General features: G+C 39.2%; 2 protein-coding genes across 7 annotated transcripts in view; one reads left to right on the top strand and one right to left on the bottom strand.

Moving 5' to 3' along the window:
- Position 1: 1 nt before the first annotated feature.
- Positions 2 to 26792, bottom strand: mitfa (melanocyte inducing transcription factor a). Of its 3 annotated transcripts, XM_082190025.1 has the most exons (11): positions 26310 to 26792; positions 22624 to 22699; positions 19158 to 19806; positions 4772 to 4993; positions 3554 to 3649; positions 3338 to 3452; positions 3098 to 3190; positions 2549 to 2605; positions 2317 to 2392; positions 1986 to 2133; positions 2 to 1606 (listed from the first exon to the last, which is right to left on the bottom strand). In XM_082190025.1, exons 4-11 carry the CDS (start codon positions 4841 to 4843, stop codon positions 1211 to 1213), a joined length of 1053 nt encoding a protein of 350 aa, XP_082046151.1. In that variant the 5' UTR covers positions 4844 to 4993; positions 19158 to 19806; positions 22624 to 22699; positions 26310 to 26792; the 3' UTR covers positions 2 to 1210. The 3 variants fall into 3 exon arrangements, with proteins under 3 accessions (XP_082046151.1, XP_082046149.1, XP_082046150.1); XM_082190023.1 differs by lacking the exons at positions 19158 to 19806; positions 22624 to 22699; positions 26310 to 26792 and adding an exon at positions 5332 to 5567; XM_082190024.1 differs by lacking the exons at positions 3098 to 3190; positions 19158 to 19806; positions 22624 to 22699; positions 26310 to 26792 and adding an exon at positions 5332 to 5568.
- The window catches only part of frmd4ba (FERM domain containing 4Ba), a 58460-nt gene continuing 56615 nt past the window's right edge, over positions 25540 to 27384 (top strand). The window contains exon 1 of one of the 4 annotated variants that reach the window (XM_082190006.1): positions 25540 to 25795. The gene's annotated coding sequence lies outside the window, so the exon portion shown is untranslated. The remainder of the gene's footprint in view (positions 25796 to 27384) is intronic. The other 3 variants (XM_082190005.1, XM_082190007.1, XM_082190008.1) reach the window with 3 other exon arrangements.

Raw genomic sequence — 27384 nt, forward strand, 5'->3', positions numbered from 1 at the left:
CTGTTATGAAGAGAAAGATTTATGTTTGAGAGCATAGATACCATATATATGTGTGGAAAACATGACACCATTGGTTTAGTATTCAATGAATGTATGGTATTCTCTTGTCGTCATAAACCTTAAAAACAAAAACAGCACTTCATGCAGGATTTTCAGTAATCATTTACCCTATAGTGTTATCAAGTCAATTAAAAATATTTTTTATATTGAAATGCATACATTAAGGATATTACAGTACTGTATATTTAAAAATGACCTAACAATGCATGAATAGAGATTGAGAAAACTACTACATTTGAATCTGATAATCTGATATAAATGTTCACTCCTGTCTTCATCAATGATGTGTTGCATAAATAAAACTACACCACTTTTGAGACTTTATTTGACCTTTAAAAAACTGTAGTAGACTTCCATTAATTGCAATAGGACTGCCAATGAGCTGATATAAATATAAAAAGGCAACAACTGTAATTTAGCTGTTCAATAGCAAGTCATTCATGTACATTATCATAAGTCAGGATTTTGACATTAATTTTACTGATAATGTTAGTATACTGTCTAAGCCGTCCAACACTAAGTGATTGCACATAATAATCACAGATTACTGATTAAAAACAGTGCCTGACTGATCAAATCTGACAGGCAAACAGACTTCATATATGACCATTAGATAGTAACCACGGGCCAACATGTTTAATTTCATCATCAACAAACATTTGTTGAAATTAATTCAATGAATTAATGCTACTGATTGAAAGTACTAAATTAGATTGCTTCTAACTACTGTGTTTCTCTTGTAGAGATGTTTTGAATTGAACTGTGCATGCCTAGACGTGTTACTGGTTACTCCACCTCTGGAAAATGTACACCCCAAAAAAATTAAGTTGCATTTGTAGACAATATCAAGCCAACTCTGAAAATTACTCTTTAGCTGTTTTTATTCTAGCTATCCTGTAGAAATCCTTGATAAATCAAGAAATTGATCAAATCAGTCATTCTTAACTAGTAAACTCCAAAATGATATATGAAAAATATATATATACACTAAATATTCAGAGATACAAGATAAGTACTGTACTTAAAAGTGCTCTTAATGTTACACATGATCTGGATTGTAAGGAAACCACCTGAATGTATCATTGGTACTGCAATTATATAAAAAACATCTAATCGTCTAACTTTGGTTCATCGAAGTTTGTCTGCAATGCTAACAGCCGTTTTCATGTTCATCCATACTGCTGCTGTCGCTGCTGTTGGATGGGACGGGGGAGCCGGAGGACAGCAGGGGGTCACTGCTGCCCACTGGAGACAGGGTGTTGTCCATAAGCATGTCGTCCAGCTTGGCGGAGGTCTTGTTGGGGCTGTCGTAGACCCCCGGTTCCTCTTCCTCCGTGGGGCTGTCGTTGTAGCTGATGGTGCCGCTGTTGAGGTCCAGAGTGGTGGGGCGGGATATATCAGGACTGGGGAGGTGCGAGTACAAATCGGATGTGCAGTTCCCCATTCCGGGCTCTTGTTTGATTGCTCGAGCCACCAGGTCAGAGGAATAAAGGCTGGGAGAGGGTAAAACGGCGAGTCCATGAGCACGGGCTTGCATCTCAAGCTCCTGGACACAACCAGAAACGACAAATACACACATTTTAGGATAACACAGCGTTACTCTAAAAAAAATTATGGGTGCATGAAAAGTTGTGCATGTAAACAGTAGGCACATTGTGAACCAAATGCCATGTGTCAAAATGAAGGAAATTCCCCATAATGAATTACTCAAGTGTAACTTTTGAATTTCATGCAGCTGAAGCACTAAGCATAATTTATAAGCTTTCAAAGCAAAGTTACGCTTGGTGTTTTGCCATCTAACTTAAAAAAAAGAAGAAGTATTTTGTCAAAGGACATACTTGTCTGCAAAAATCTGATCATGTAACTAGCTGCCATGAGCTTTTAACCAATCGCAGTGAGCAGCTTTTGTTTATCAGTTGGTTTACCTGAATACGAAGCAGGAGATGTCTGTTTGCATGTTCTAGTCTCTTTTGTCTGTTTTCCAGCTCTTTTGCTTTCTGCTGCTCTTTCTGCAGTTTCCTAATATAATCCACTGAAGCTTTCAGGATGGTCCCCTTATTCCACCTCATGTCCCTGTAAAAACCAGAGCCAGGCGGTTACGCTGGCATTTGGCATTTATGTGTAACCACAACATTTTCTGGTATAAATCATGCTGGTATAGATCATAGATGATTAGGATGAATATATGAATACAGAATATATGTAATTGTAAACCAAAGTTTATTTAAATTTTAATATAATTTTTTTTAGACTTACGGATCATTTGACTTGGGAATTAATGTCCCCAGCTCCTTAATTCTGTCATTTATATTAAAACGCCTTCTTCGTTCAACTGTATGGATATAAAAGCCAATAAAGATATGGTCATATTTTATTATCATTATTATTATTATACTTAAAATTTTAAATATACAAAAATAAATTATGTGACAGACATTTTAGCACATATTTCAGATGTTTATGCATATAAAGTGATGATCAGACTCACTGAGGTTGTGGTTGTCCTTCTTTTGTCTCTCTTTTGCCAAGGCTCTGACCTCTGATTCTGAAATGCGTAGTTATATTAACTGAAACAACTTCATAATTATCAGTCAATTTCACAGTTTTAACATCAAGAACTTTCCATTACAGAGTTCACAGATTCTTCCCTAGTGTGCCAATGTATTCTAATGTGTGGCTGTTCACTAGAAATTCTAAAAAGTAGAAAAATAAATGTAAAAATTACTGTATTTTGAAATTAAACTCTACAAGTTCCAATGTGTGTGTGTGTGTAGCATGTTTTACAAGTGTCCATATTGTGTGCAATTACTGTCTTAAGTACACAGGTGATTTTTAACACACCAACTGTGCATTTTGAAAATATTTTTCTTGACTTAATGTGTGTAAAGGTAATTTCAAATGTAAACCATGTTGACACGCATGTTAGTTCATCAAATAATATAATTTTATAGATATTAATGTTCAGTGTCTGGACAAAAAACAACAACTCTTTATTCATGCTTAGGGCCTTTCAGAGGCCAAGGAACGGAAAACATACCTACTGGAAAGCCTTCAGGCCTTTGATAAGTGTCAAACGTGCCACATGGTCCAGACTTGTCCATGATGTGCATCATGCCAGGTGCTGGGGTAACTATTTAATACAATATATCTTTCATTGATATTGTGCATTCAAAAGTGCACACAATATGGATACTTCCATTCCTAAGCACAGTGGGCAGTGAAATGGTAACCAAAATGATTATTTACTCTATTGATAGATAAGACAGTGTGAATATACCGGATAATTCCCTTTTGACGGATAGCAGGTTGGAGCAGGAGTTGTTAAGCGAAACCTCAGCTGGAGAAAGAGCATGATTGTTGTACATGTCCAACAGGTTTGCAGAAACTGGAATCTGAAAAATTAGAACCAAAAAGATTTCAGTGCATGTTCTGACTGTTCAGGTGATTGTATGAATCTTAAATAACATGACACTATAATCCTTAGGGCTGTTACCGCATTAGTCATTTGAAGTCCTGCATCCATGAACCCAAGAATATCATCGTTGTAGCTCGATTCCAAACTTATGATGTCTTCAATTACGTCGTCCATCTGTACCAATTCAAATTTTAAGAGCAGAATGTGTTCACATCACCTTGTAATAAGTGCTTCAATCCCAAAGTATTAATTAGATCCATGTTAGTAAAAAAGCCACAATGGCTAATAGAAATGCTAAATTAATATGATAATGGACTCTGTGGGCAATGAAAGATGATCATACACCACATACATGAATAATGTCTTAGAACCTTTGTGCTGTTTACCCAGCTGTCACCTTTTACTTTCCTCAAAGCCCTTCCAGCACTTATGTACAGTAGTTCATCAATCACTCATAGACATAAAAATGGTGAGAAACTATTTAGTCGTGCTACTTACACAACTTGCTTTTTTTTTTAGGTCAAACAGGCCCCACCATGCAGTTACTTAAAAACCTTGATAGAGTGATATACACTACCGTTCATAAGTTTTGGGGTCAATTTTGAGAGATAAATGAATACTTTAATTCAGCATGGACACATTAAATTGATCAAAGTGAATGTCAAGACATTTATAATTTTACAAAAGAGTTCCATTTAAAATGAATGCTGTTCTTTTGCACTTTCTATTCATCAAAGAATCCTGAAAAAAATTATAATGATGGTATTCAATAATGATTGGTATTTTTTAATGATGGTATTAAAAAATAATGATGGTAAACATGTTAAGCAGCACAACTGTTTTCAACACTGATAATAATAAGAAATGTTTCTTGAGCACACAATCCATATATATGAGACTGGAGCAATGGCTGCTGAAAATTCTGATTTGCCATCACAGGAATTAATTGCATTTAAAAAAATATTTAAATAGAATTTTACAGTTATTTTAAATAGTAAACATTTAAATATAAGAAAAAAATATGACTGTTTTTACTATTTTGATCAAATAAGTGCTAAATAATTGCAAATCTTATTGACCCCAAAATTTTGAAAGGTGAACAATACGATGAATAGGTAAATAATATGAACAAAATCTAATGCTTCGTGGGATTCTTGTTTACCTTTGCCCTTTTGCTTATTTGTCTCTGGACATTATTCACACATATTCTCAGGAAAATTCACCACATTTTGACACCATACTTTGGCAAAATATAATCTAATTGACAAAACTGTCAATGCCAGGTTTTGCATCTACCTCTTTCTCACAGTTGAGGGTGAGAAGGGCCATAGGGCTATTAGGAGCGCTGGCTCCTGGTCCAGGGGGCATGCCGTGTTCTGTGGGCTGGCTGGGGCCGGGCCCTGTGTTGGCCTGTGGGCTTAGCTTGGCTCCCAGTGCACTGGACAGGTAATGCTTCACCTGCTGCCTCTGGGTCTGCTGGATGTGGTATTTTGATGGGCTTTCCAGGTGCGTCTGCACCTGAGTCACAAACAGAGAGGTGATGCCCATACAGTCAGACAGATACATGCTAATACTGTATGCTATCTGTGTATTCATGCAAAGATAGTCCTGTTTTATTTTGAACATATCACAGACTGAATCCGTTGAATACATTAGATCATGTTATAATTGCTCTGTGTATTGCAAGCATGCTTTAAAAAAAGAAGACAAAAGCACAGGCTTGGCTGTGAGGCTGAGAAAGTAGATTCAAGGAACACACTAGTCTAAACAGAATTAAAACAGACCAATCAATGCTGCAATATGTTATAACAATATAAACTATATTCTCTAAGTCAATAAACAAAGTCTCATCTCACCTGGTAATGACTGTACTCTAGCATCTCCAACATATTAAACAAGACTAATTGTTAGCTTAAATATATTCCCTTTGTGGATTCTGTTTGTGACGTGCAAGAACTGACCCGTCGTCTTAGCCAGTTGAAGATATCAATGCAAAAGGAAAGAGGGAAAATGTATTTAAGGGGCTGGGAGGGGATTGCTGTTCTCATTTTGTTTTTTAACCCAAACGATGAATTTATGCATTTATAGAGCTCATTTGACGTCATCAGTCTAATTACACAAAAGGCTCTTTGAGATGACGGGTTACTAGTGTCTAAACTGAAACTGGCTTAAGGCTAACTAACGTTTCATCTTTAGTTCCACTCGTTCTGCATAAAACATTGTTTGTTCTCAGCATCCGGCATACAATCAAAACCACTGTTAGTCTAAAAACAAGACAGTTTAAGATGGAGTTATCTCTAAAATGTTGAAGGGGGAAAGAAAGGAAAGAGAACTTTGTTGCCTGATGGGCCTTTGGTAATTGCCTTTTTTTTTTGTTGAAATATTGTGCACATGTATGTACGTGCGCACAAAGAAAGTCACAGACGTACAAATTCCTGTCCGATTGAACCACTGGATTAGGACCTACAAAGTCAATAAAAGTTGAGTTTTCTGTTATCTGCATACAAAGAGCTGTTCCCTAGTAAAAAAACGACCTATACCAAGTTTCATCCTAAGTATACTACAAAACCATTAACATATTTACTGACGTATCACTTGAAACTGATATAAATATTATAATTAAACTTTATTTGGAGTGCTTTATTGCACTATGCACATATTAAGACTAAAATGTGTTTTAATATGACTATTAGTAAGGATAGTATGATCTCTGTATAATATCAGTCTTTAAATGCAACCTAAAGTATTCTTGCAATAGTTAAATTTTTTGTCACGGTTCATGAATTCGCTGTCTCTTCCTCGTCTCGTGTGATTGTGTGTAGTGTGTATGATAGTGTGTAGTGTGGGTGTGTCCTCCGATTACCGCTGATCATCAGCGCCAGCTGATTCCAATCTACTCACCTATATATTCTCAGTGACTGATGTCTTGTGTTGTCAGATTGTTGTGGTGTTTACTGGTGTTGGTTCCTGTCCTTTTTGGCGTTCTCACGTGGTCTTCGTTCCAGTTTGGATTTGTCTCTTCGTGTTTTCGTTTCCTGTCGTCATCATCGCACTTCTGGATTTACGGACTCCTCATTCATCTGTCATCCACCATCAGCCTGGTTGCCCATCGAGGTCCCTGCGTCACTCTCCTGCCCTGTGTGTCGTGTTTGTGTGGACCTGACCATCACTGTTTGTTTATAATAAACATCTTTTACCTGCATCTTGCTTCCTCTCGCATTCATGACAGAACAATCTGACCACATCATGGAGGCAGCAGGTGGTCCCACGATCAGCCTTGACGAATTCATCGCCTGCAGTATCACTCGGAGGGACACGCAGGAGGAGAGCATCACGAACACAGGGCGGGCAGTACAAGCTTTAGTGACGCAGGTGTCCGAGCTCACCCAACAACTCCAACATCTGAGGAGTCCCGCTGTGCCGCCCACACCGCCATTTCAGCCCACACCACCAGAGTCGCTCTTCCAGTCGGAACCTCGTCTACCAGTACTGGAGGCGTATTCAGGAGAACCCAGTTTCTGCAGAGCGTTCTTAACCAGGTGCTCCATGCACTTCTCATTGCAACCCCGAACCTTCAACAACGAAAGATCAAAGGTAGCTTTTTCTGTTTGACGCTGCTGGCTGGGAGAGCAGCGTTATGGGGAACGGCGGTGTGGGAGAACCAGGATCCATGCTGCGCCTCGTTCCAGGCACTCGGCGAGGAGATGAGGCGTGTGTTCGACTGTTCGATGACAGGAAGAGAGGCGGCTAGGGTTCTCGCCAACCTGCAACAAGGAGATCGCTCCGTGTCTGACTACTCCATCGAATTCCGCACGCTGGTGGCTGAGTGCCAATGGAACGAGGAGGCGCAGTGGGACATGTTCCTGCGTGGGCTGGCTGACCGTGTTCAAAGAGAAATCTACGCGCTGGACCTTCCCACAAGTTTAAATGGGCTTATCGAACTGGCTCTAAGAGTGGACGCACGGCTCTCCAGGAGGGAAAGTCGCGTTCTTCCGAATCGACTTCTTAGAGGTATTGAAAGCCCACGGACCAGCGGCGGGGACTCAGTCAGCCCCGTCTTCGATCACGAGCCCATGCAGGTGGGTAGAGCTCGGTATTCCCGGGAGGAGAAGGAAAGGCGGAGGTCCCAGGAACTCTGCCTTTACTGTGGGGGAGCGGGCCACTTCCTACATGCCTGTCCAGTAAAAGGCCAAGCCCGGTAGTAAACCTGAGGTTATTATCGGGTGGGATCTCTGCCGAGAAGACCTCATCATCATCATCTACACTCCTCCCGGTAAGACTGAGATGGGCAGCCGGCACACACGACTATCAAGCCTTACTGGACTCGGGAGCAGAGGGCAACTTTATGGACCGTAAGCTTGCTCATAGACTTCACATTCCTGTCACCTCACTTACTCATAGCATATCCGTCAACGCCCTCAACGGTCAAGAACTCCCCAATATTTCATTCACCACCGGACCCATAACACTCACCACATCAGGCAACCATACGGAAACTCTGTCATTTCTCCTCATGGACTCACCTCTGACACCCATAGTTCTTGGTCACCCCTGGCTCACACAACACAACCCCAGGGTGGACTGGTGCCAGCACTCCATCTCTGCATGGAGTACTCAGTGTTATGAGTCTTGTCTTTTGTCTGCTTGTCCATCTGTACCTGTTTCTGTGTTTCAGGAGGAGGCAGTGGATTTGTGCCCGTTGTGTACCTCGACCTGAAGGAAGTGTTCAGTAAGTCCCGTGCTGCTTCTCTTCCTTCGCACCGTCCCTACGACTGTGCCATAGATTTACTGCCAGGTCTCCGGGCAAGTTATATTCGCTCTCTGTTCCAGAGAGGGAGGCCATGGGGAAATATATTTCTGATTCTCTAGCAACGGGGTTCATCCGGCCTTCCTCTTCTCCTGCGGGGGCGGGGTTCTTTTTTTGTGGGCAAGAAGGATGGTTCTCTGCGACCTTCTATTGATTACCAGGGGTTGAACAACATCACGGTAAAGAATACTTATCATTTGCCGTTGATGTCTTCAGCTTTCGAGAGGTTGCAGGGAGCATCAGTCTTCACAAAATTGGATTTATGGAATGCCTATCATTTGGTTCGCATTAGGAAGGGGGATGAATGGAAGACCGCGTTTAACACCCCCAGGGGGCACTTTGAATATTTGGTCATGCCTTTTGGTCTGTCAAACTCCCCAGCGGTCTTCCAGGCACTCTTCAACGACGTGCTGTGAGATATGGTAGATCAGTTCATATATGTCTACCTGGAAGACATATTGATTTTTTTTTTCATCTTCTCTCCAGGAACACGTGCAGCACATCTGACGAGTACTTCAAAGGTTGCTAGAGAATGGGCTTTTTGTCAAGGCGGAGAAATGCGATTTTCATGCACAGTCTGTTTCTTTTCTAGGATACATTATCTCGTCTGAGGGAGTACGTATGGATCCTGATAAGGTTAAGGCTGTGGTAGATTGGCCAAGTCTGTATTCCCGTAAGGCCCTACAGAGGTTTCTGGGATTCGCCAATTTCTATCGGCGTTTAATTCGCAATTTCAGCCAACTAGCCGCTCCTCTGACTGCCTTGACCTCCCCCAGAACTACGTTCAGGAGGTCCGAAACAGCTGAGGCTGTATTTGCCAAACGGAAAGGTCACTTCGTTTCGGCTCCCATCTTAATAGCCCCTGATCCATCACGTCAGTTTGTGGTGGAGGTCGACGCGTCAGAGGTTTGGGTAGGCGCAGTTCTTTCCCAACGTTCTTCTACAGACGACAGGATACATCCATGTGCGTTTTTTTTCCATTGCTTATCTCCTGCCGAACGTAACTATGACATTGGTAACAGAGAGTTGTTGGCAGTCCAGTTAGCGTTGGAAGAATGGCGTCATTGGTTAGAAGGGTCGGGGGTACCTTTTATCGTCTGGACCGATCACAAGAACTTGGAATATATCAGAACCGCCAAAAGACTCAACTCCAGGCAGGCTCGGTGGGCTCTTTTTGGTCATTTTGATTTTTCTCTTTTGTATCGCCCGGGTTCCAAAAACATCAAATCCGATTCTTTATCACACATTTTTTACCATTCCGAGCGGCCATCCACTCCCGAGTGCATTTTACCAGAGACCCTATTTGTCTCCACACTCACATGGGAGATCGAGTCGAAGATCAAGACGGCCTTAGGAGGGGTAACGCCCCCGCCCGGTGGCCCACCGAATCGATTATTTGTGCCGGAGGGATTATGGTCTGACGTTATTCAATGGGGGCATTGTTCTAACGTGGCTTGTCATCCAGGAGTTGATCGCACCAGTTTTTTGGTCAGGCAACGATTCTGGTGGCCATTAATGGCTCGTGACATTCACAGTTTTGTCTTGGCTTGCTCGGTTTGTGCCACTGGTAAGACTTCCAATCGACCCCCAGTTGGGTTACTCCAACCGCTGTCTGGTCCCACATAGCGCTAGATTTTATCACCGCCCTCCCGCCCTCCCAGGGCATGACGGTCTATTTGACCGTAGTGGACTGGTTCTCGAGGCCGGCTCATTTTATTCCCTTGCCTAAATTACCCTCCACCAAGGAGACAGCGGTGACTGTTGTAGATCATGTTTTTCGCTTACATGGCCTCCCGATGGACGTGGTTTCCGACAGGGGGCCCCAGTTTGTGTCCAAATTTTGGCGAGAGTTTTGTAAATTTACTGGGACCGAGTGTTAGTCTGTCTTCTGGGTTTCATCCCCAAAGCAATGGCCAAACAGAGAGAACCAACCAAGATTTGGAAAGAGTGTTGTGATGTTTGGTATCCAAGAATCCTTCATGCTGGAGTCAGCAGCTCTCTATGGTTGAGTACGCTCACAACTCGTTACCAGTGTCATCCACTGGCTTATCTCCGTTTGAGTGTAGCTTAGATTACCAGCCACCAGTTTTTCCTAGCCTGGAATCCGAAGTCGCGGTCCCCTCCGCCCACGCCTTCGTCCAGAGGTGTCACCGCACATGGACCAGAGTCCGTGAGACCGCACACCAAGGCTAAGGCCAATCGCCACCGGTCGAAGCCTCTTGTATACGTCGTTGGTCAAAAAGTGTGGCTTTCAACCAAGAACATTTCACTCCGCTCCGTCTCTAATAAACTAGCTCCCAAATTTCTTGGCCCATTTAAGATCCTTAGTCTGGTGGCAGTCCGACTCAAACTTCCGAATTAATTCCGTCTTTCATGTATCCAAATTAAAACCTGTGTTTTATTCTCGCATTAACCCGCCGACGCCGGCCCCGGTTTTTTGTTTTCATGCATTTTCACAAAAAGCTAAGAAAATAAATGTAAATACAAATATAAAAAAATGCTAACATGCATAAACAAAATGGTAAGTGCATGAACCGTTGAAATATTGATCAAAACATTGTTTAATAATCATTTACACAATATTTTTTTGTGTAACATAACATTTAGCGAGTCTGCACGAAGCACGTGCATGCAATACAATGCATATTCAAGTAATCCAAGCACAAATTAAAATTGTTTATACATGCCTATGAGCTGCTCATAATGAGCATGCCTCAACACAAGTGCCTCGGGTACTTTTTCATTTCATAATTTGAATCTGTTAAACCACATAACTGTTGTCAATCGTTTAAAAATCAATAACAACTGAAACAGGCCTAGGATCCATGCACAATAATTAGGTGTATACACAACCGTGTCATTTTATTATTCTTTCTTTTTATCTTATATCTTGATATACAAAAAACACGATCAACCGAAAACGAACAGCATCTTTCTGATGGACCCTTCATTAATTTACATGACTTAGTATTCATTGTATCCACAGATGATCAGAACAACTGTCATATTCTGCATTGTTTCTGCGGAAAAAAAATTCTTTAAACACAAAGAATACTTATAATGATTGAGCATTATTAGCATGCAAGCACAATAGGATTGTGGTGAACAATTATTTAAAAATAAATAACTAAATGGTTGAATCTCACACAGAAAATGTCCATATTATATTAACATAAAAAATAATATTTGTGTGTGTGTGTTGAAACTGCTCCAAGACGTAGGATCCAAACGCAGTATTTGTTAAAAGGGTAATCCACACAAACAGGCAAAGGTCAAAACACAGACAAACAGTCCAAACAATAACAGAGTCCAGGGCAGAGGCAGAATAGAGAAATCCAGGAGAACAGGCAGAGAATCCCAAAAAACTAAAAAAACAAGAGACATGAAACCAGGGAGAATCCTCAGAAATGCAGTACAGACACATACAAGACTTAGCAATGAATGACAGAATTGACCAGGCTTATGTAGGGTGAACAAACAAAGTAAATGAGACACAGCTAAAAGCAATGAGTGCTGATGAGATCCTTAACTAAAAGTTTCAGAGTCAGGGTTTACAACAATACAGGATTAGGCCTTAGTTAAATTAGGACATACAAGTAGCTTTTTCATATAATTATATATAATTTTTTTTTTTTTTTTTAAAAGGAATTCTTCAGATCCCCATTGACATTCTGAGATCCACACAGAATCCAACACTGCTCTCAGAGACTATAGTCTTAATGCACTAAACCAGTCAGATTACATCAATTCTGATAATGAACAAGGCTGTCATCAGGGGGAGATAACCAGGAATGTTGTCCAAGGCCTTGTGATGATCCTCTATGGCCCTGTCCCAAATGGCACCCTAAACACTCGCAGTCTACCTCTGAGTGCGCACTTTCGTGATGTAACGCCGCTTTGACTGTCGGGTAGAAGTCTGCTGTGGAGCTCGCACCAGTGCGCATCGAGGGCACATTGACCACAAAGGGGGTGCTCTTGAGCACCCACCTGAAACCTAAAATGACTAAATGGGACATCCTACAGTCAGCCTACAGTCAGAATTATGTATTTTATACATAATTACACAAACCCGAAAGTGTGTCATTTGGGACAGGGCCAATGGTTCAACCTGGACCTAGGTTAGAGGAGGCCCACCCATTAAAAACTGTCCCAGCCCAGTACATTTTATTTCCTGATTAGGAATCAGTTCCGCATTTCACACTATTTAACTTAAGGCATGCTTTCAAATCAGACAAGCATAGCAAATTAACAAGATGCATGATTTATTAAAGATTGTAAAGTATTGATATTTTATACATAATGACACCACGAGACACAAACATGCTGATCATTGAAAACTCCCTTCTGGCAAACTATATGGACAGTATTTGTCACAACAATGTAACGATTGTTTTTCAGAATCCCTGCAGCAAAGGAAATAATTCCTGAATTTTTGTGGATGTATAGATTAAAACAGTTTGTAGGCACACGCAGAACATGTACAAGTGGAAATAGTCAATACTTTCATTATACATGCCATTTTGTTATAGTTTGTTATCAGGGAAGTACCAAAATAATGAATGAATTTATATATGCATTCATATTTAAAGGTACACACATCATAAAAATGTGTCACGCGTGGATTCCGTGGACAAAAGCGTGCTCTGGACCATACAAACTTTAGTCAGACCACATAAGAACACTCTTCTTTTTCTTATCAGGGAAAGTCTTTGTGCTTTTCTTTACTCTCACTGGTACTTTCCTCCTTCGTGCCAAACCCCCTGGGTTCAGTAAAAAGTTCCTGCTGAAGAGAAGCAGTATTCTCTAAATGCCAAAAACTGTGTCTATAGAGAGATTCATAAATTCTGAGTAGTTTTATCATATTCCCATAGGAGAGTGGTTAAGGTGATAGTAAATAGTCAACGTGTCCTTTAGGGGTTGGTGACATTTTGTTGGTGACTCAAGGCTGTTAAAGCGTTATTATATTGGGTGCTGAATAGATGTTTATCAAAAAACGACAGACATACTATATAGTAACACTACATACATAAAAGCAACAATTAAATGCATTTAAATTAATATAATAAATTAATTTAATTATGATTTTTTTTAAGGCAGAATGGTGTAGTTGACTAAACTAAATAAAAATATGATTACAAACTTAAAATCCCAATACTTCAGCAGAGCTTCAAAATAAATTCAATGCAACGCAATTCACTGCAAAAGGATGTAACAGTCTTCTAGAACAGCAAACTAGCAGATGGTTATTAAAAGTATAAGATGTGCAAAGTTTTGAGTAACACCCACCTGTCAGTCTGAGTCATATGAGTTGCTAGAATGGAACAGACTTGTTTGATAATCTTTTATGAATTACTGAATTAAATCATTAAATATCAAAACACTGGCACAGGATTGCTTGACCAGCAGTCAAGGGGGGGAAACCAGACACCATCCATTACACACCACATGCTGACATTAACTGATCTGTAGCCATACGTTCACAGTAAATTAGAACTTTTATGTCAACTTAAAGACCATAAAAGATCAGTTAGGGGTTCAAAGTTCAAACAACTGATGTGGAATTACTGACAATGGTGAAATTGAGTAGAGTAGAATTATCTGAACCACACACAAAATATGCATGACCAACATTCAGCTTGTTTAAGACAACAGACACTTTGTAAGTATGAGAGAGCATTTGTGGAAAAGAAAATGTGTGCATTTATAAAAGTGTACAAGCTTGTACGATGCATGTGCATATACGTAAAAGAAAACGTGTGTCAAACTAACAAACACAACACCAAATGGCCTTTATTTTGAAAAAAAGTTAGCATAAGGACACTTTGCAAGCAAATTCACCAAACTTTGATAAACATTATAAAACAACAGATAACTTTTAGAATCATACAAAAGGTATTTAGACACTTTCTGCTTGTAGAATATGTTCATAGTTAATGATAGATTACACATGGAAACTTTAGAAGAACTGACTTCATACATTCACAAAAAAAAAAAAAACCTTGGGACCATTTGATTTAAAAAGGGCATAAATAGCAAGATAGTGAAGTTAATTCTAATGAACTGATCGCAGATGCCTTCACTTGATATTTTGTTATCTATGACATTTATACTTTTTTAAGCATAGCTTATGTGTCCAAATTCTTTTGGGGCCACTGAAAGCATGAAACAATAAATTTGCCAGTGTACTGCATCTTGTGTGTGCATGCTAACAGCCATTAAGTGACTAGGTTTAAAAGCATGCCTGAGGGGTGTGAATTAGCATTTGCCCTTAGTGAAGAGACATTCACATTACGCATTAAGGGCCATGATGAAGACACGCAGCTCAAGAGGAGGGGTCTGAGACAAAAGAACAGCTTTTTATCCAGCCACATTCGTGCAATGTGCTTTTGAGCCTGTGGCAAGAGGCATCAACAAAAATGTCCCAGCTTCGGACCACAATGGGCAACACTGGACGATTTACAAGGGATTACAAAAATGCCCTTGCTTACATGACAGACAATACTGCTTATGTGTGCAGCTGGGCTACTGTCCCAAATCAAGTCTGATATAAATTCATTACAAATCTGAGACAGACCGGTTATGACAGTTGGGGGGTCAGGGCAAAACTGAATACACAGTGTACCATAATGTGGGTGTTGAGAGCACTAATATTTGTTACGTGTCAGAGGTTGGAGAGGCCACACAGGCCAAAAACAGAATGAATGATGACTTTATAGTCAAACACATATGGAAATAAAAGGCAATTAGTCACTCTAATGAAAGTACATAATACACTGCTTACAAATCTAAGATTATCCTGCAGACTTGCACAGACAGCTTGTCAGTTAGGAGACTCTTTATAGACAAAAATGAGCGCTGTTGTTTCCAAAAAACAAATACCCGGAATAATCTAAAAAAGCTAATTACGAAATACATTACTGCAATGCACTGTGGTACAGAATTATAATTTCTCAATTTTGTGTTAATATATGTGTCACGCTGTTCAGTTCAAACACTGGGAGCAGGAATCCAAATCCACGGAAGTGTTATTTAAATTCAAAAACAGAAGACTAGGGAAACGCAGGAGAAAACAACGCAACTCAACAGCTTAAATAACAACAAATACCAGAACAAAGTGTGAACCAAGGCTGAATCTGAAATCACCCCCTATACCCTCAAATAGGGCATTTTTGAGGGGACAGACTTTGGTAGTGGTTTCCGAAACCATTGTGGACGTTATTGAGTGTAATCATTCTATCCCACGTTGCACCGCAATAATGAGTGCACAGCCGATGTACACAACGGCTGTCCGAATTCGCTCGCTCTTTTTCATTCACTCCTTCAAGTGAACAGTATTAGTGGACTAACATAGGGAATAGTGATTGAGGGTTTAGGGGGCGATTTCGGATTCAGCCCAAGCCTGAGTATAAATATAGTGCGCAAACAGGGGTAACCAAATGAGGAGCACCTGAACTGAATGAATGAATGTGTAACCATGGTGACAAAACAGGCAGGTAACAGAAGATGAACAAAACTAATTAACCACTAGAAAACTAACCGGTAGGACAGGAAGCCTCCAAGGTGATACTAGCAATACAGGGAGCCAGGGAGGTGCCGGTAACTCAGGGAGCCTGAGAAATGCCGGTATAATGAAGGGAGCCAGGGAGGTGCAGGTAGCTCATGGTGCTAGGGAGGTGCTGGTAGCTCAGGGATCCTGGGGGATGCCGGAAGTGCGGGGAGCAAGAGAGGTGCCGGTAGCTCAGGGAGTCTGGGGGATGCCGGTAGTTCAGGGAGCCAGGGAGGTGCCGGTAGCTCAAGGAGCTATGGAGGTGCCAGTAGTTCAGGGAGTCAGGAAGATGCCGGTAGTGCAGGGATCCTGGGAGATGCCAGCAGTGCGGGGAGCCAGAGAGGTGCTGGTAGCTCGGGGAGTCTGGGGGATGCCGGTAGTTCAGGGAGCCAGGGAGGTGCCGGTAGCTCGAGGAGCTATGGAGGTGCCGGTAGTTCAGGGAGTAAGGGAGATGCCAGTAGTCTGGGGAGCCAGGGAGGTGCCGTTAGCTCAGGGAGCTATGGAGGCGCCAGTAGTTCAGGGAGCCAGGGAGGTGCCGGTAGTGCAGGGAGCCAGTAAGGAGCAGCCTCCGTGGCCATGACAGTGTATGTGTGGCCCAGACACACATAGAAGATGCAACATATATGGAAAAGACCACGTCTTTGATCGTGCAAGAACTGACAGGAAGAGCTGGCTCTAGAATTTCCATCTCTAGAGCAGACTCTGAAATTTTACTCTGTGAAGCAAACTTGGGAATTTCACTAACTGGAATGGACTCTGGAATTTAACTCACTGGAACAGACTCAAGAATTTCACTCAATGGAATGGACTCAGGAATTTCACTCACTGGAACGAACCCACTCCACAAAGTACGCAAAGGTCCCCCGAGTACCATCAATGGGTAGGCGTGTGGTCCTCAAGGGTTTTTCCTTGATGTTGCAAGCAAAGCAAATTAACTGCTGGGAAATCCATTTTGGTTTCTGGTAGGGTTCTGGTATTCTGTAACGCTGTTCAGTTCTAACAATCGCTGGATGCAAGAATCCAAATCAAATATGTTAGATAATGTTGATTTGCTAAGTGTTTTATATTATGAAAGGCCCTGTGCATGCGACAATAAATTAGCAAAAGTCGTCAACTGTTTCATCTTGCTTCATTACAAACCCAAAACCTTTGAACGAACAATTGATTCAATTCTGCAAACCTGCCAGTAAACCAATACATACTAACTCTCAGAAACAGACCAGCCCCTTTTTTCTCAGAACAAAAGCTCTTTTTCTGCTGTCTAGGTTTTGACAGAGTACAGTGCCTCGAGCCTCATTATCTCCAGGAGCTGGTAAACAAAGCCGGAGTTGTGTATGCACACGGACAGAGTCCTGAAGCATTGCAGTTTGAAAGGTCAACCACCCAACCACCAACGAGCCAAGTAGACAACGGCAAGCCATTCGCACGTGGAGCTGAAATCTGATGGTATTCAAAGTCATCTGTTTTTGGAAAACATTTGCAGGGCTATCTTAAAGAAGCAGTAATTACAATGTTAGCATGCAACAAACTTTAATGCATTTTATTCAGTCACATGAAGCTATGAGAAAGAATCATTGTGTCACAAAGCAAAATGATGGTCTTACTGAGAAATATTATTATTATTATTATTTTTGCCTCTCTTGAAGCAAATGCTGTTATCTACCACTTTTTGAATACCAAAAAAAAAACAAAAAAACAGAGGCTTTAGTTTCCGCATTACAGTAAGCCTCTATAATGAAATCAACTTAGCAGAAAAAAGTTTCAAAGTGAATTGTGAGCTTTTATTTCCACATTGTTGATCATGAGGTTAAACCCCGTAGACAGGATCCTGTCCTGTCACCATTTCAAAGCAGTCAGATTTTTCCCCCCACGTAAATTATTTGAAGAATGGGAACGGCAGCCCTAATTATGAGCATTCTTGCTTGAATTAGCGCTGAGTGTGTGTGTGGCAGAACTGTGTTTGCCTTTGTCTTCGTATCTGAGCTGATTCTTTGCTAATTTCTGGTCGGGTCAGAGGTACTTCAGCTAATTAAGGGTTCACTCAATCTTTGGTCAAACCCATCTGAGCTTAATGATTTAACTTTTCTACTTCGGCAGGCTCTGCCTGGTACCTCAAAAAAGTTTGTCTGACTTGTGGAGACATGGACTAATCTTTAACCTACAAAAGAGCTTGGTCTGCTTTAAAACTCTTGCCAAACATTATTACTATATTTAAGGGTACTGTGTGTGTGTGTGGGGGGGGGGGGTTCAGGTATACCCTACATTATGGGGACAAAATGTACCCACAAAGATGGCAATATCAGAAATTCTTGTCCTTGTGGGAAAATATTTTGGTCCCCATGAGGAAAACAGCTTATAAATTATACTGGTTTTGTTTGAAAATGTACAAATGTAGAAATTGTAGAAATGTAGAAATCTGTGATGGGTAGGTTTAGGGATTAGGTTTAGGTTAGGGTTATGGAATAGCATACAGTTTGTACAGCATTAAAATCATTATGTCTTTGGAATGTCCCCATAAAACATGAAAACCCAACGTGTGGGTTTATAACTATATAATTTGTAACAGTAAACATAAATTTCATGAAAGTATTTCATGAACAATAATAAATAATCATATATTGGATCCAAGATCAAATTCCTGATTGTCCCCACTAGACGTCCAATGAACGTGATTTCACCAAGTGCAACATGTTGCTGGATCAACATCTTTGTTTAACCTGGAACAACATTTAAATCAACCAATCAGATTTGAGAGACAAGTTTACAGTTTGTCAAGTTTTGGTTTACAACCAGGTTTAGGTGTTTCTACATCAGTATTATTCACCAATTATTTTCCTCTGATTTTAGGGATAAGTTATGGGTAGGGGTTAGGTTTAGGGGAAGGGATAGGACTACATATTTGGAGAGAAATGTTTTTCCAGGATCAACAAAATATGGTGGTCCAGGTCAGGAACATGTCTTACTTGGCAAAATCACTGTGACCTGTGACGTCCATGCTGCCATGTAATATGAGCATGGAATTGAGAAAACACAAGCACACTACTGATATTGTTAGTGTGTAGTATACTAAAGAATTGTCTTAAAAACGTATAAGGAAGTTTAAAATTTGAAGTTAAGTAACTTAATACTAAGATGTAGTAATTTATGGCCTAACATCCCAAATGTGTATTGAAATTTTTAACAGCCGTTCATTTTGGCATTACATATAAACCAAGTTTAAAATAATACTAATAAACTGCAACTCTACAAGACAAAACCTGGCATTGACAAATTACACAATTAATGTAGTATATTCTCTACAAATTTACACACAAATTAGAAATCCTTACCAGATCCTTTCAGCTAGTTCCTTTCTGCCAGAAGGGTCATTTTTGCCACCAATGAAACCACTTTGTGTCTCTGTGCATGAGATTCGCACTATCCCCTTGTGTAGTCCACTCAGACCAACCAGAAATCAAAGCAATGAAAATACGTCAGTGTAGTGGAGCAAATAGGATTAAACATTTTGAACGCCAAAAGTCTGGAAACGCAGCACAAATTAGGGGAGGAATTCACTGAGTACAGATAATCCCCCCTATGGATTTAACACAGTTTAGTCTTTAAAATCAGTATTCTTTAGCCGAAGACAGAGCCCATGGAATTTTCTCTGGAGGCTGAGATCCTACAAATGGGATCATCACTGAATACCCAGTGGAATATAGCACCATTGTATTTCAAAGATCAAGACAGCAACTTTTTGTGTGTTATTTTTTTGTATATTACGTCCATGTCAAAAAACGAACAACTGAACAGGACGTTAATTTAACAATCCCACTTGTACAATGATCAAATTAGTCCTTATCAACAGAAGGCCTCACCTTTAGTGCTTCAATGGGTAGTCAATTGTCCAGTGTTGGGATTTATCTGGTAGAGGGCGCTCTAACATGAAGTTCTCAAGAATCTGTTCCTGGCATCGGGGAGTTATGGTTGATTATGGTACTGTCAATGACATATACACTCATACATGAGTACATATAATGGTTCGAATGTACAAAAGTGCACCTGGTACAGAAACAAATGGCAGATTTAATTAATTTTTAATTAGTAACTTTTAGAATGATCATGTAAATCACACACAAAAAAAGGAAAATCCTCCACCTAATGAGCCAACATCCTTTCAAGAATGTCTCTAACAGTCTTAAACTCAGATTGACAGCATAAAGCATAAAATTAAATTCCAACAATTCAAGACTGAATTTTTTGAAAAGTTTGATAACATTGAAGAAACAATCTAAGATTAATGAAGGGGCAACATACATAAATATACAAGAGAGACTAATCTAATGGCAAACACATTTTTTTTATTTTTTTTTTATGCAACATATACAAACTTATTTACATGCAAAACGCCCAAAAACTTATTTAACTGGTCTCAGTGAAATGAGGTCACACGCAGCAAAAGTATTTAGATGCTTAGGTAAGAGGTTATGAAAACCAACGGAACCTGTCCAAACAACCTGTCATTACAAACTATTTGCATCACATCTAGCTGTAGTGTACAAAACTTAATGTAAGGGAAAAACTCCTGGCTCAGGAGTGGAAAATTCCAGTAGTGGTTATCCTGAGTATACTCTTTGTCAGAACATATATCTGTGCTTGTGATGAGTATGAAACAGGAAGGATGGAGCATGACATGTGTATCCAGGCTTTAAATGAAGCTGAAAATGTGCCCATTTCTGTAACAGGTTGCTGCATGTTCTTTCTCCTCCCTAAATGTTACAAAGCCAGACATTGGCATGGAACCAGAGAAATCTGTGTTAGAGGAATGCTGCAGTGTAAAAATAACAGAAATCTTAAGTTTAGATGCAGATTAAAGTACTTTTGCAACCACTTTGAATAACTAAACAAATTCAAAACATGACATGAAACATATTTAAAAAATGGATTCACAAAATGATCACATGGTTTATGAATTTTGTGATTAGTAATTAGTTAAACATGAAGTACATTTTTGTACAATTTTCAAGTTCATAAAATTAAATATTCTAAAAATGCACTTACATTTATTTATTTTTTTATATTAACAGAAAAACAATGTCAAAATGCTACAATAAAAACAGTTAATTGGTTAACTGTAAGTTAGCTTTCCATATGAAGTGAAAAATTATATTGATTTCACATGAAAAAAAATTTGGGAAGTAAATATTTGATATTCAACAAGATAATACATGTACCTTTACAGTCAAATATTGTTCTATAATATTTTTTTTTAAATAATGAAATAAAATAATTTATAGTGAGACCTTGAGTGAGGCTGAGGCAGCTGCCAGTTTGTTTTTTATTTTATTTAAAAACAAATATTTCTTATTTTTTAATCAGTTATGAATTATAAAATATGCAGCCACCAAATTCCACCCCATAATGCCTGTAACTTTGTCATCATACTTTTTTACACTAAATTTATAGAATTACAGCAGTCAGTTTTTACCGTAAATTTAACAGGATTTTTTTACAGAGAGACATTTTCACAAAGCTACTGACATGTAAAATCAAATTGACAAATGATGATAATCTATGTATGATATGAGCACTTATCCACTTTTCTGACATGTAATGTATGCATGTCTCTTGAGGGCTGTAAGGAACATGTCTCATCAGCAACCCAACCTAACGGCAAAATCCATAACACTTACAAAACCTTCACTCATCCAGAGAGACATAGACAACACAGAAACACCTGAGAACCATGAGCTGACTGGGGCTATTGGGTTCAGATATGTTACAAACAGCCTCAAGGAAAATACCTCTCAAATGAAACTGTGCTTTTTCAAGCTGAGGAGAGCAGCGATCCCAAGCTGCAAGCTACTTGCACAATCGCCTCAATGAGAGATCATGTCAATCAAAACGGTGGACTTACATTGCTTGAGACATTGCGATAATCTCAGCGAGTGTCAGTGTTTGGCTTAAAGCAAGGGCGTTTCTCTAAAGCTACTCAGTTATTTATTTATTTTTAAGTGTTGGGTGAGTCATAATACCAAGAATTTAAAATAAATAAAAATATTATAAAACTTTACAATAAGGTAAAATTACTTAATGTTACTTAAACATAACTTAACTATACTTTTAAGTTTCGTTCTACAACGTCAATTACACACGCCCATAGCTAAAACGTGAATTTTGAAGCATTTATGTTATTTTTTGTGTGTGCAGTGTACGTTGTAGAACAAAACATCAAAGTATTGTCAAGTTGTGTTAACCACAGGCTTTATTTTACTCATAAATTGAAAAACTCCATTATAAAACCCCTATAGGAAAATCTCAAAGGAACCAAAGGCGAATTAGACTTCCGGGTTCTGACGTCATACCTGCGCCACTCTGGACTGTAAAATAAAATGGATGACGTGTCTCCACTTCCTTCCACTATAGAAAAATTAAGCCAAAATATCCCAGAAATAACCGTTGACATCTAAACCATATGGAGCCTGAGTCTGTGCAGTAGTGATCCTGAGACTAATTTTAAGATATTCCGCAGATATTCTCCTGCAATTTTAATACTTTTATTTATTTATTTTCTTTTAGGGAAGAGGAAAGGAAGGGATAAGCTCAAACCTTTCTGTGCATGTTAGATGGTTTTTGTAGCACTGAATTGCAGTTACTGCTTACTATTGGAATAATGATTTTCCTGTCTACCTATCCAAGATGATCTGTACCCAAGTACAGAATAAAAATTGGTTTTTCAATCTAATTTTCGTGCTGATTTACAGATATTTATACTTGTTACCTAACATGATACATTTTACACAGGAAATCACTTACTTGAACATTATGTATGTGTCCGGAAGATGGCCACCTGCTCCACATCCACACCCCATCATCTCCAGACTCTGCAAACCTAGTAGTCAGAGTGACATGGAATCTTTCTTTCAACAAAGGACATTCAATAGGAGCGTGAATGAACAGAAATAAACAAAAACAAAAAATAGAATAGTTCATTAATTGATGAATTAATTATTTTACTTTAAGCTCATATAGAAACTCACACACAATTAGGATGCACACACACATCATACATTAGCGAGGTGGGAAATGGCTCATTCGCAGGAATTGTACAGTTTTCTGCTAGTAAATTCAGTATAACAGAGCACCGACTGACAAAATATAGAGAAAGATCATTCAAATGTAAAAAAATATATATATAAAAAACTTTCATTCCATCTTTTTATGGTAGAGATAGATACACACTTTATCTCACGGTGGACCACCACGGGATTATAGTGATGATTTGAGCATCCAAGATGAGTCAAAATTTGAAGGATGGAGACGAAAATGATAGGCTACTCTCTCTTCCTCAAAACAACCGTTTTTTGATGTTAGAATCAGGTGTTTTCTGGCACTTTTCCCATGATTAACCCAACTTCAGTAAGGCCTAGGTCTTAGCTGACAGTAGCTACAACAACAAACACTAGAATGCTAGTTTATGAATTTAATATGCAATGTCGCTTTTCGTTATTTAGCTAATAGGCCTACATTACACTAGTTCATTATTTAAATTGTAGTTATAGCTTAATAACAAACTTGCCTTGACCAAATTATGTCCGTGGTGTTCTTCATTCATCGAAAACATTTATAACCATACAGCAAAAACAACTTCTAAAACCCAAAAGAATCCAAAAATGCATTTGCTGTGGCTCAATGTAATGGATATGCTCGTCATAGTGCGCATGCGTGCGTTGACATACACCGGAATAAACTAAAGAGGAAAAATTCTCTCATTGTTTAAATATTTCTGGTTATACATTCGTTCACTTTACAACCAAAAACAAATGTGTGTTGAGGAACAGACATTCGCAAGTTTGTAATTACATACCTAATTAGGCCTAACAATTGAATTGCCGTTTCTAAACTGACACAACATAAAAAGTTGAATAAAAAGTCCCTTTCAGACTTTTATTGAATGGTTCTCCAGTAAATGGTTCTAAACATTTCTGCCAGACCAGTCAGATATGTTTTATCCACTAGATGGCAGTAAACCATAGCTTATTATGAGGGAATGGAAGCAGAGATCCATTGTTTATCATTTTATTCTCTTAGGGGACCAGAATACAAGTTGTGAATTTCTACATAAATGCACCAAACATAGTCTTTCATCCTATTTTATCCTTTTCATTGGTCTTTCTTCTGGTTGTTTAACAAACCAAGACTGAGAATCCAGGAACATATTCAGTGAATTAGGCTATGTATTTCAGAAGGCATCAAGAAAAGAAAATATGTGGCCTATTCATTTTATTTGACAATAACGTTAACAGAACATCGCCAAAAGAGAGGTGGGGATGTCAATTATGTGAAACCAATGCCTGCAAAATCCATCATATTATAATGTATTTTCCAAAAGCCACCATTTTTTCCTAACCTTTTTTTTTTCTTTTTTCTGCTAACAGGCCTATTGTTTCTTTTTTTGAGAGCTTTTGTATTGTTTTGAGCACTGACACTCCCTTCCTTCCCCATCCCTCTCCCTCCCTGTTTCACAAGTCCTCTCCCTCTCTTTTGCTCCCTGTGCTTTTTCAGCTTCCTGGTTTTTGCCTTTTAGGGCATAACATACATTTTAAATTGGGAAACCTCAACACATACCACCTGGTAACATAGACTAACTATATTTGATAAACTGTGTGCTTGATGTTGATACAATTTGTTATTGGTGCCATCAGTAAGACTGTCTTTATTTATTTATTTATTTTATAAGAAAGGCCCACATGGGGTTACACTTTTGACTTCAATCAAAATGAAGTTCAAAATGACATGTCCTTCATCAGGACTATCATAGGTCTTAACAAATGTGTGTTGTGAAAATGTCCGCTTATTCGCTGAGGTGAGAAGTAAAACTTTTCTCCAGTGACAAGCCCAGAGAACTCATTAACCCATCTTACTGGATAATCAACAGAATCAAAATGGATATGGAAGAGTGAGCAGGCATAGCAGTGATGACTAGCCATGTGTGAAATCACAGAGCTGGACAAGAGGTGGCAATCTCACACTCATCTTTTTCTATATCAACATAAGATATAGCACAAGTCAAGAAAAGGTTTAAAGTCACCATGAAATCAAAATGGACCATTCTTATTTTGTATGGAAGGAATATTGCTATTATAAATTATTAAATATATAAATAATCTTTAATCAAAATAACTTCCCCTCCTTCTTGCAGCGAAATCTCATCTCTTCTCTGATGACATGTTCTCTGGTGTGAGGGCGGGACAACCTGTCACTCACATGAGATCACAGCATATAGCAAACCACAACCACACAACAATCCAATCAATTCCCAATGGACAAAATCAAGTCCCGCCCTACATTTCTTCTTGTTTCACTCTGATATACGTCACAATAGCAAATACATTTTACAAATGTGTGTTCTTTGGACCACCAAGTCAGAATAATATAAATTGTGATTTACATTTTTCTGATGGCACAGAAGAGGAAAAAACGTATTAGCCTACCATGCAAAAACATTGTAATACCTTGGTAGTTCTTATATAAAGTGGATATAACAAACATAACAATAGGATTTTGTAGGACTGCATTGATCATGACAAAAAAAAACACCATTTATTTCCACTCCATCATTTTTTTTTATTTTTTTTTTATAGGCACTGTAGGTTCAGCCGGCGCGCGCGTCAGCGGCGTTTATATCACCAAGGTAACGGCAGAGGGAAATTCGTCTGCTCAGGCAGGACCGACTGTAGGGATCAGATAGGGGCGGAGGAGGGGTAAATCAGTAAACGGACCGACAGAGCTTGTGTCCTCACAAACCTGACATGAACTGTATCACCGGCTGGCTGTATATTTTGCGCATCGCTTTTCCTTTTGTGTTCATGACTTTGGACGCGAGATCACGGAGACAACAGAGTCATTTTAGGCTCCGGTAACAAAAAAGACAAAAGATTTTCGCAAACCTGGGGCTTGAACACAACAATACCGACAATAAAGAGAGGTGAGTTCCGCTTGTTATTGAATGGTCTGCGTGTTCTGCATGTTTTTTTTCCTTCTTTTGTGCTTTAGGGATAATGGATTTGCAATATTATAACAACTTGAGGATAAGAAGTTGGGTTTCTTTGATACACATTATGTTTGACATGACGACCGTACGATAGGAAACGTAAAGCTTGACCGATGTCAGAAACTTCACCTCATACTATTTGTGAAATACACCGACAAATTACTTTCTCCAGGATCAGAGAGACAGCTTAGATTCAAACTTTGCGGAAAGTGTTTTTTGTTGTGAAATAGGCTACATTTAATATTGCACAGTAATATTGCCAGGAGCACCTGACTCCTTCTAAATGAGCCTTCAATGGTGAATGCAAAACCCTGTTTACTTGATAGTATTAGTTGATTCACATAGTTACTCAGTGTAAAGTTGTATTTTTTTCCACAAATATAAAAACTTTTAAGTTTTCATGCCTTGCTCAAACCTTGAACAATGATACTCAATGCCAAGGGACTACCTGGAGTGGGAACATGTTTATGCTTGTTTCCTGTTGACACATGTGAGAGAGCTGTTGATTAGAAACCCTGGCTCGTTTTAAAAGACCAAGGAAGACAGAACTCCATCAAAAAGCCATTTTCCCACCGTTCCTGCAGACGCTGATTCTGAACTTCCTGCTTCCTGAGAAAGACAAACAATAGGAGACAGAAACATGTGACATCCTGATAGTGTATGAGGGGAACGGTGACGCACTTAAGTCCAAATTTGAGGATAAACAATGCTTTCTTTGTTTTTAGGGCTTGTTTTGGGAGCAGGTGATGTAATTAAGCTAAATCCAAATTAAATTTAATTTAAGGGATACGCTGGTTGTATTTTTAAAGGCAAGGACTTTTTGTTTTGTGCATGTGGTTCAGTAATTGATTTATGCCACAGTGGGTTAGCCTATACTTTTAGCTGGTTTTATGATAAAAGCACACGCACACCTTCAAACACGTATGCATACTAAAATTAGGAAGCATTAAAATCATTGGGTCAGTTTTCCCAATTCCTTTAATCCATTAGGCTAACAACTGATATAGAAAATTCTGTATCTGATAGAGTAATTTTCCAATCAGGGTGCTTTAATGGATTTGCCTATAGAAACTAGGCTTTTAATGTTCAACTATCATTAAAAACAAGGCTTTTCTCTCTGGAGGTTTTTAGGGTAGAGTGGTTAATTGAAGCACATTTGAACACTTCCCATCCCCCTTCTCCTGAATTCATTTCTGTCTATATGTTTTTATCTTTCTGCCATGCAGTTGCTGTCCTTTAACACTGCTCATGATGTTGTTATATGATATAGTTGTAAATCCAGTATGTTCACCATGTGTAACCTGACAACTAGCTCACCTTCCTGTTTCACAACAAAGGAAGGCTGACCACAAAAGATAATATTCCTTGCCTGCATACACGCTGATGGCTGACGCTTCCAGAAGTGTAACTTGAAAATGGCCACTTTAAGGAAGAGTGTTTTGGCTTTTTTAGAAGGGTGTTTTTAAATGATTTCCACACTTGATTCTAGCTGAATCTAAACTTGCTTTGAGATTTAGGAATTT

This window comes from Leuciscus leuciscus (assembly GCF_965113295.1).
Source record: "Leuciscus leuciscus genome assembly, chromosome: 14".
Lineage (NCBI taxonomy): Eukaryota > Metazoa > Chordata > Actinopteri > Cypriniformes > Leuciscidae > Leuciscus > Leuciscus leuciscus.

What these genes read in the sequence shown, in the direction of transcription:
- mitfa (XM_082190023.1), bottom strand. Translation starts at nt 5,364, where the DNA reads ATGTTGGAGATGCTAGAGTACAGTCATTACCAG. An exon ending in CCCTCAACTGTGAGAAAGAG is followed by an intron (nt 3,650 to 4,771) that starts GTAGATGCAAAA and finishes GAATTGGTACAG; the next exon opens with ATGGACGACGTAATTGAAGA. An exon ending in ATTCCCAAGTCAAATGATCC is followed by an intron (nt 2,134 to 2,316) that starts GTAAGTCTAAAA and finishes TGGTTTTTACAG; the next exon opens with GGACATGAGGTGGAATAAGG.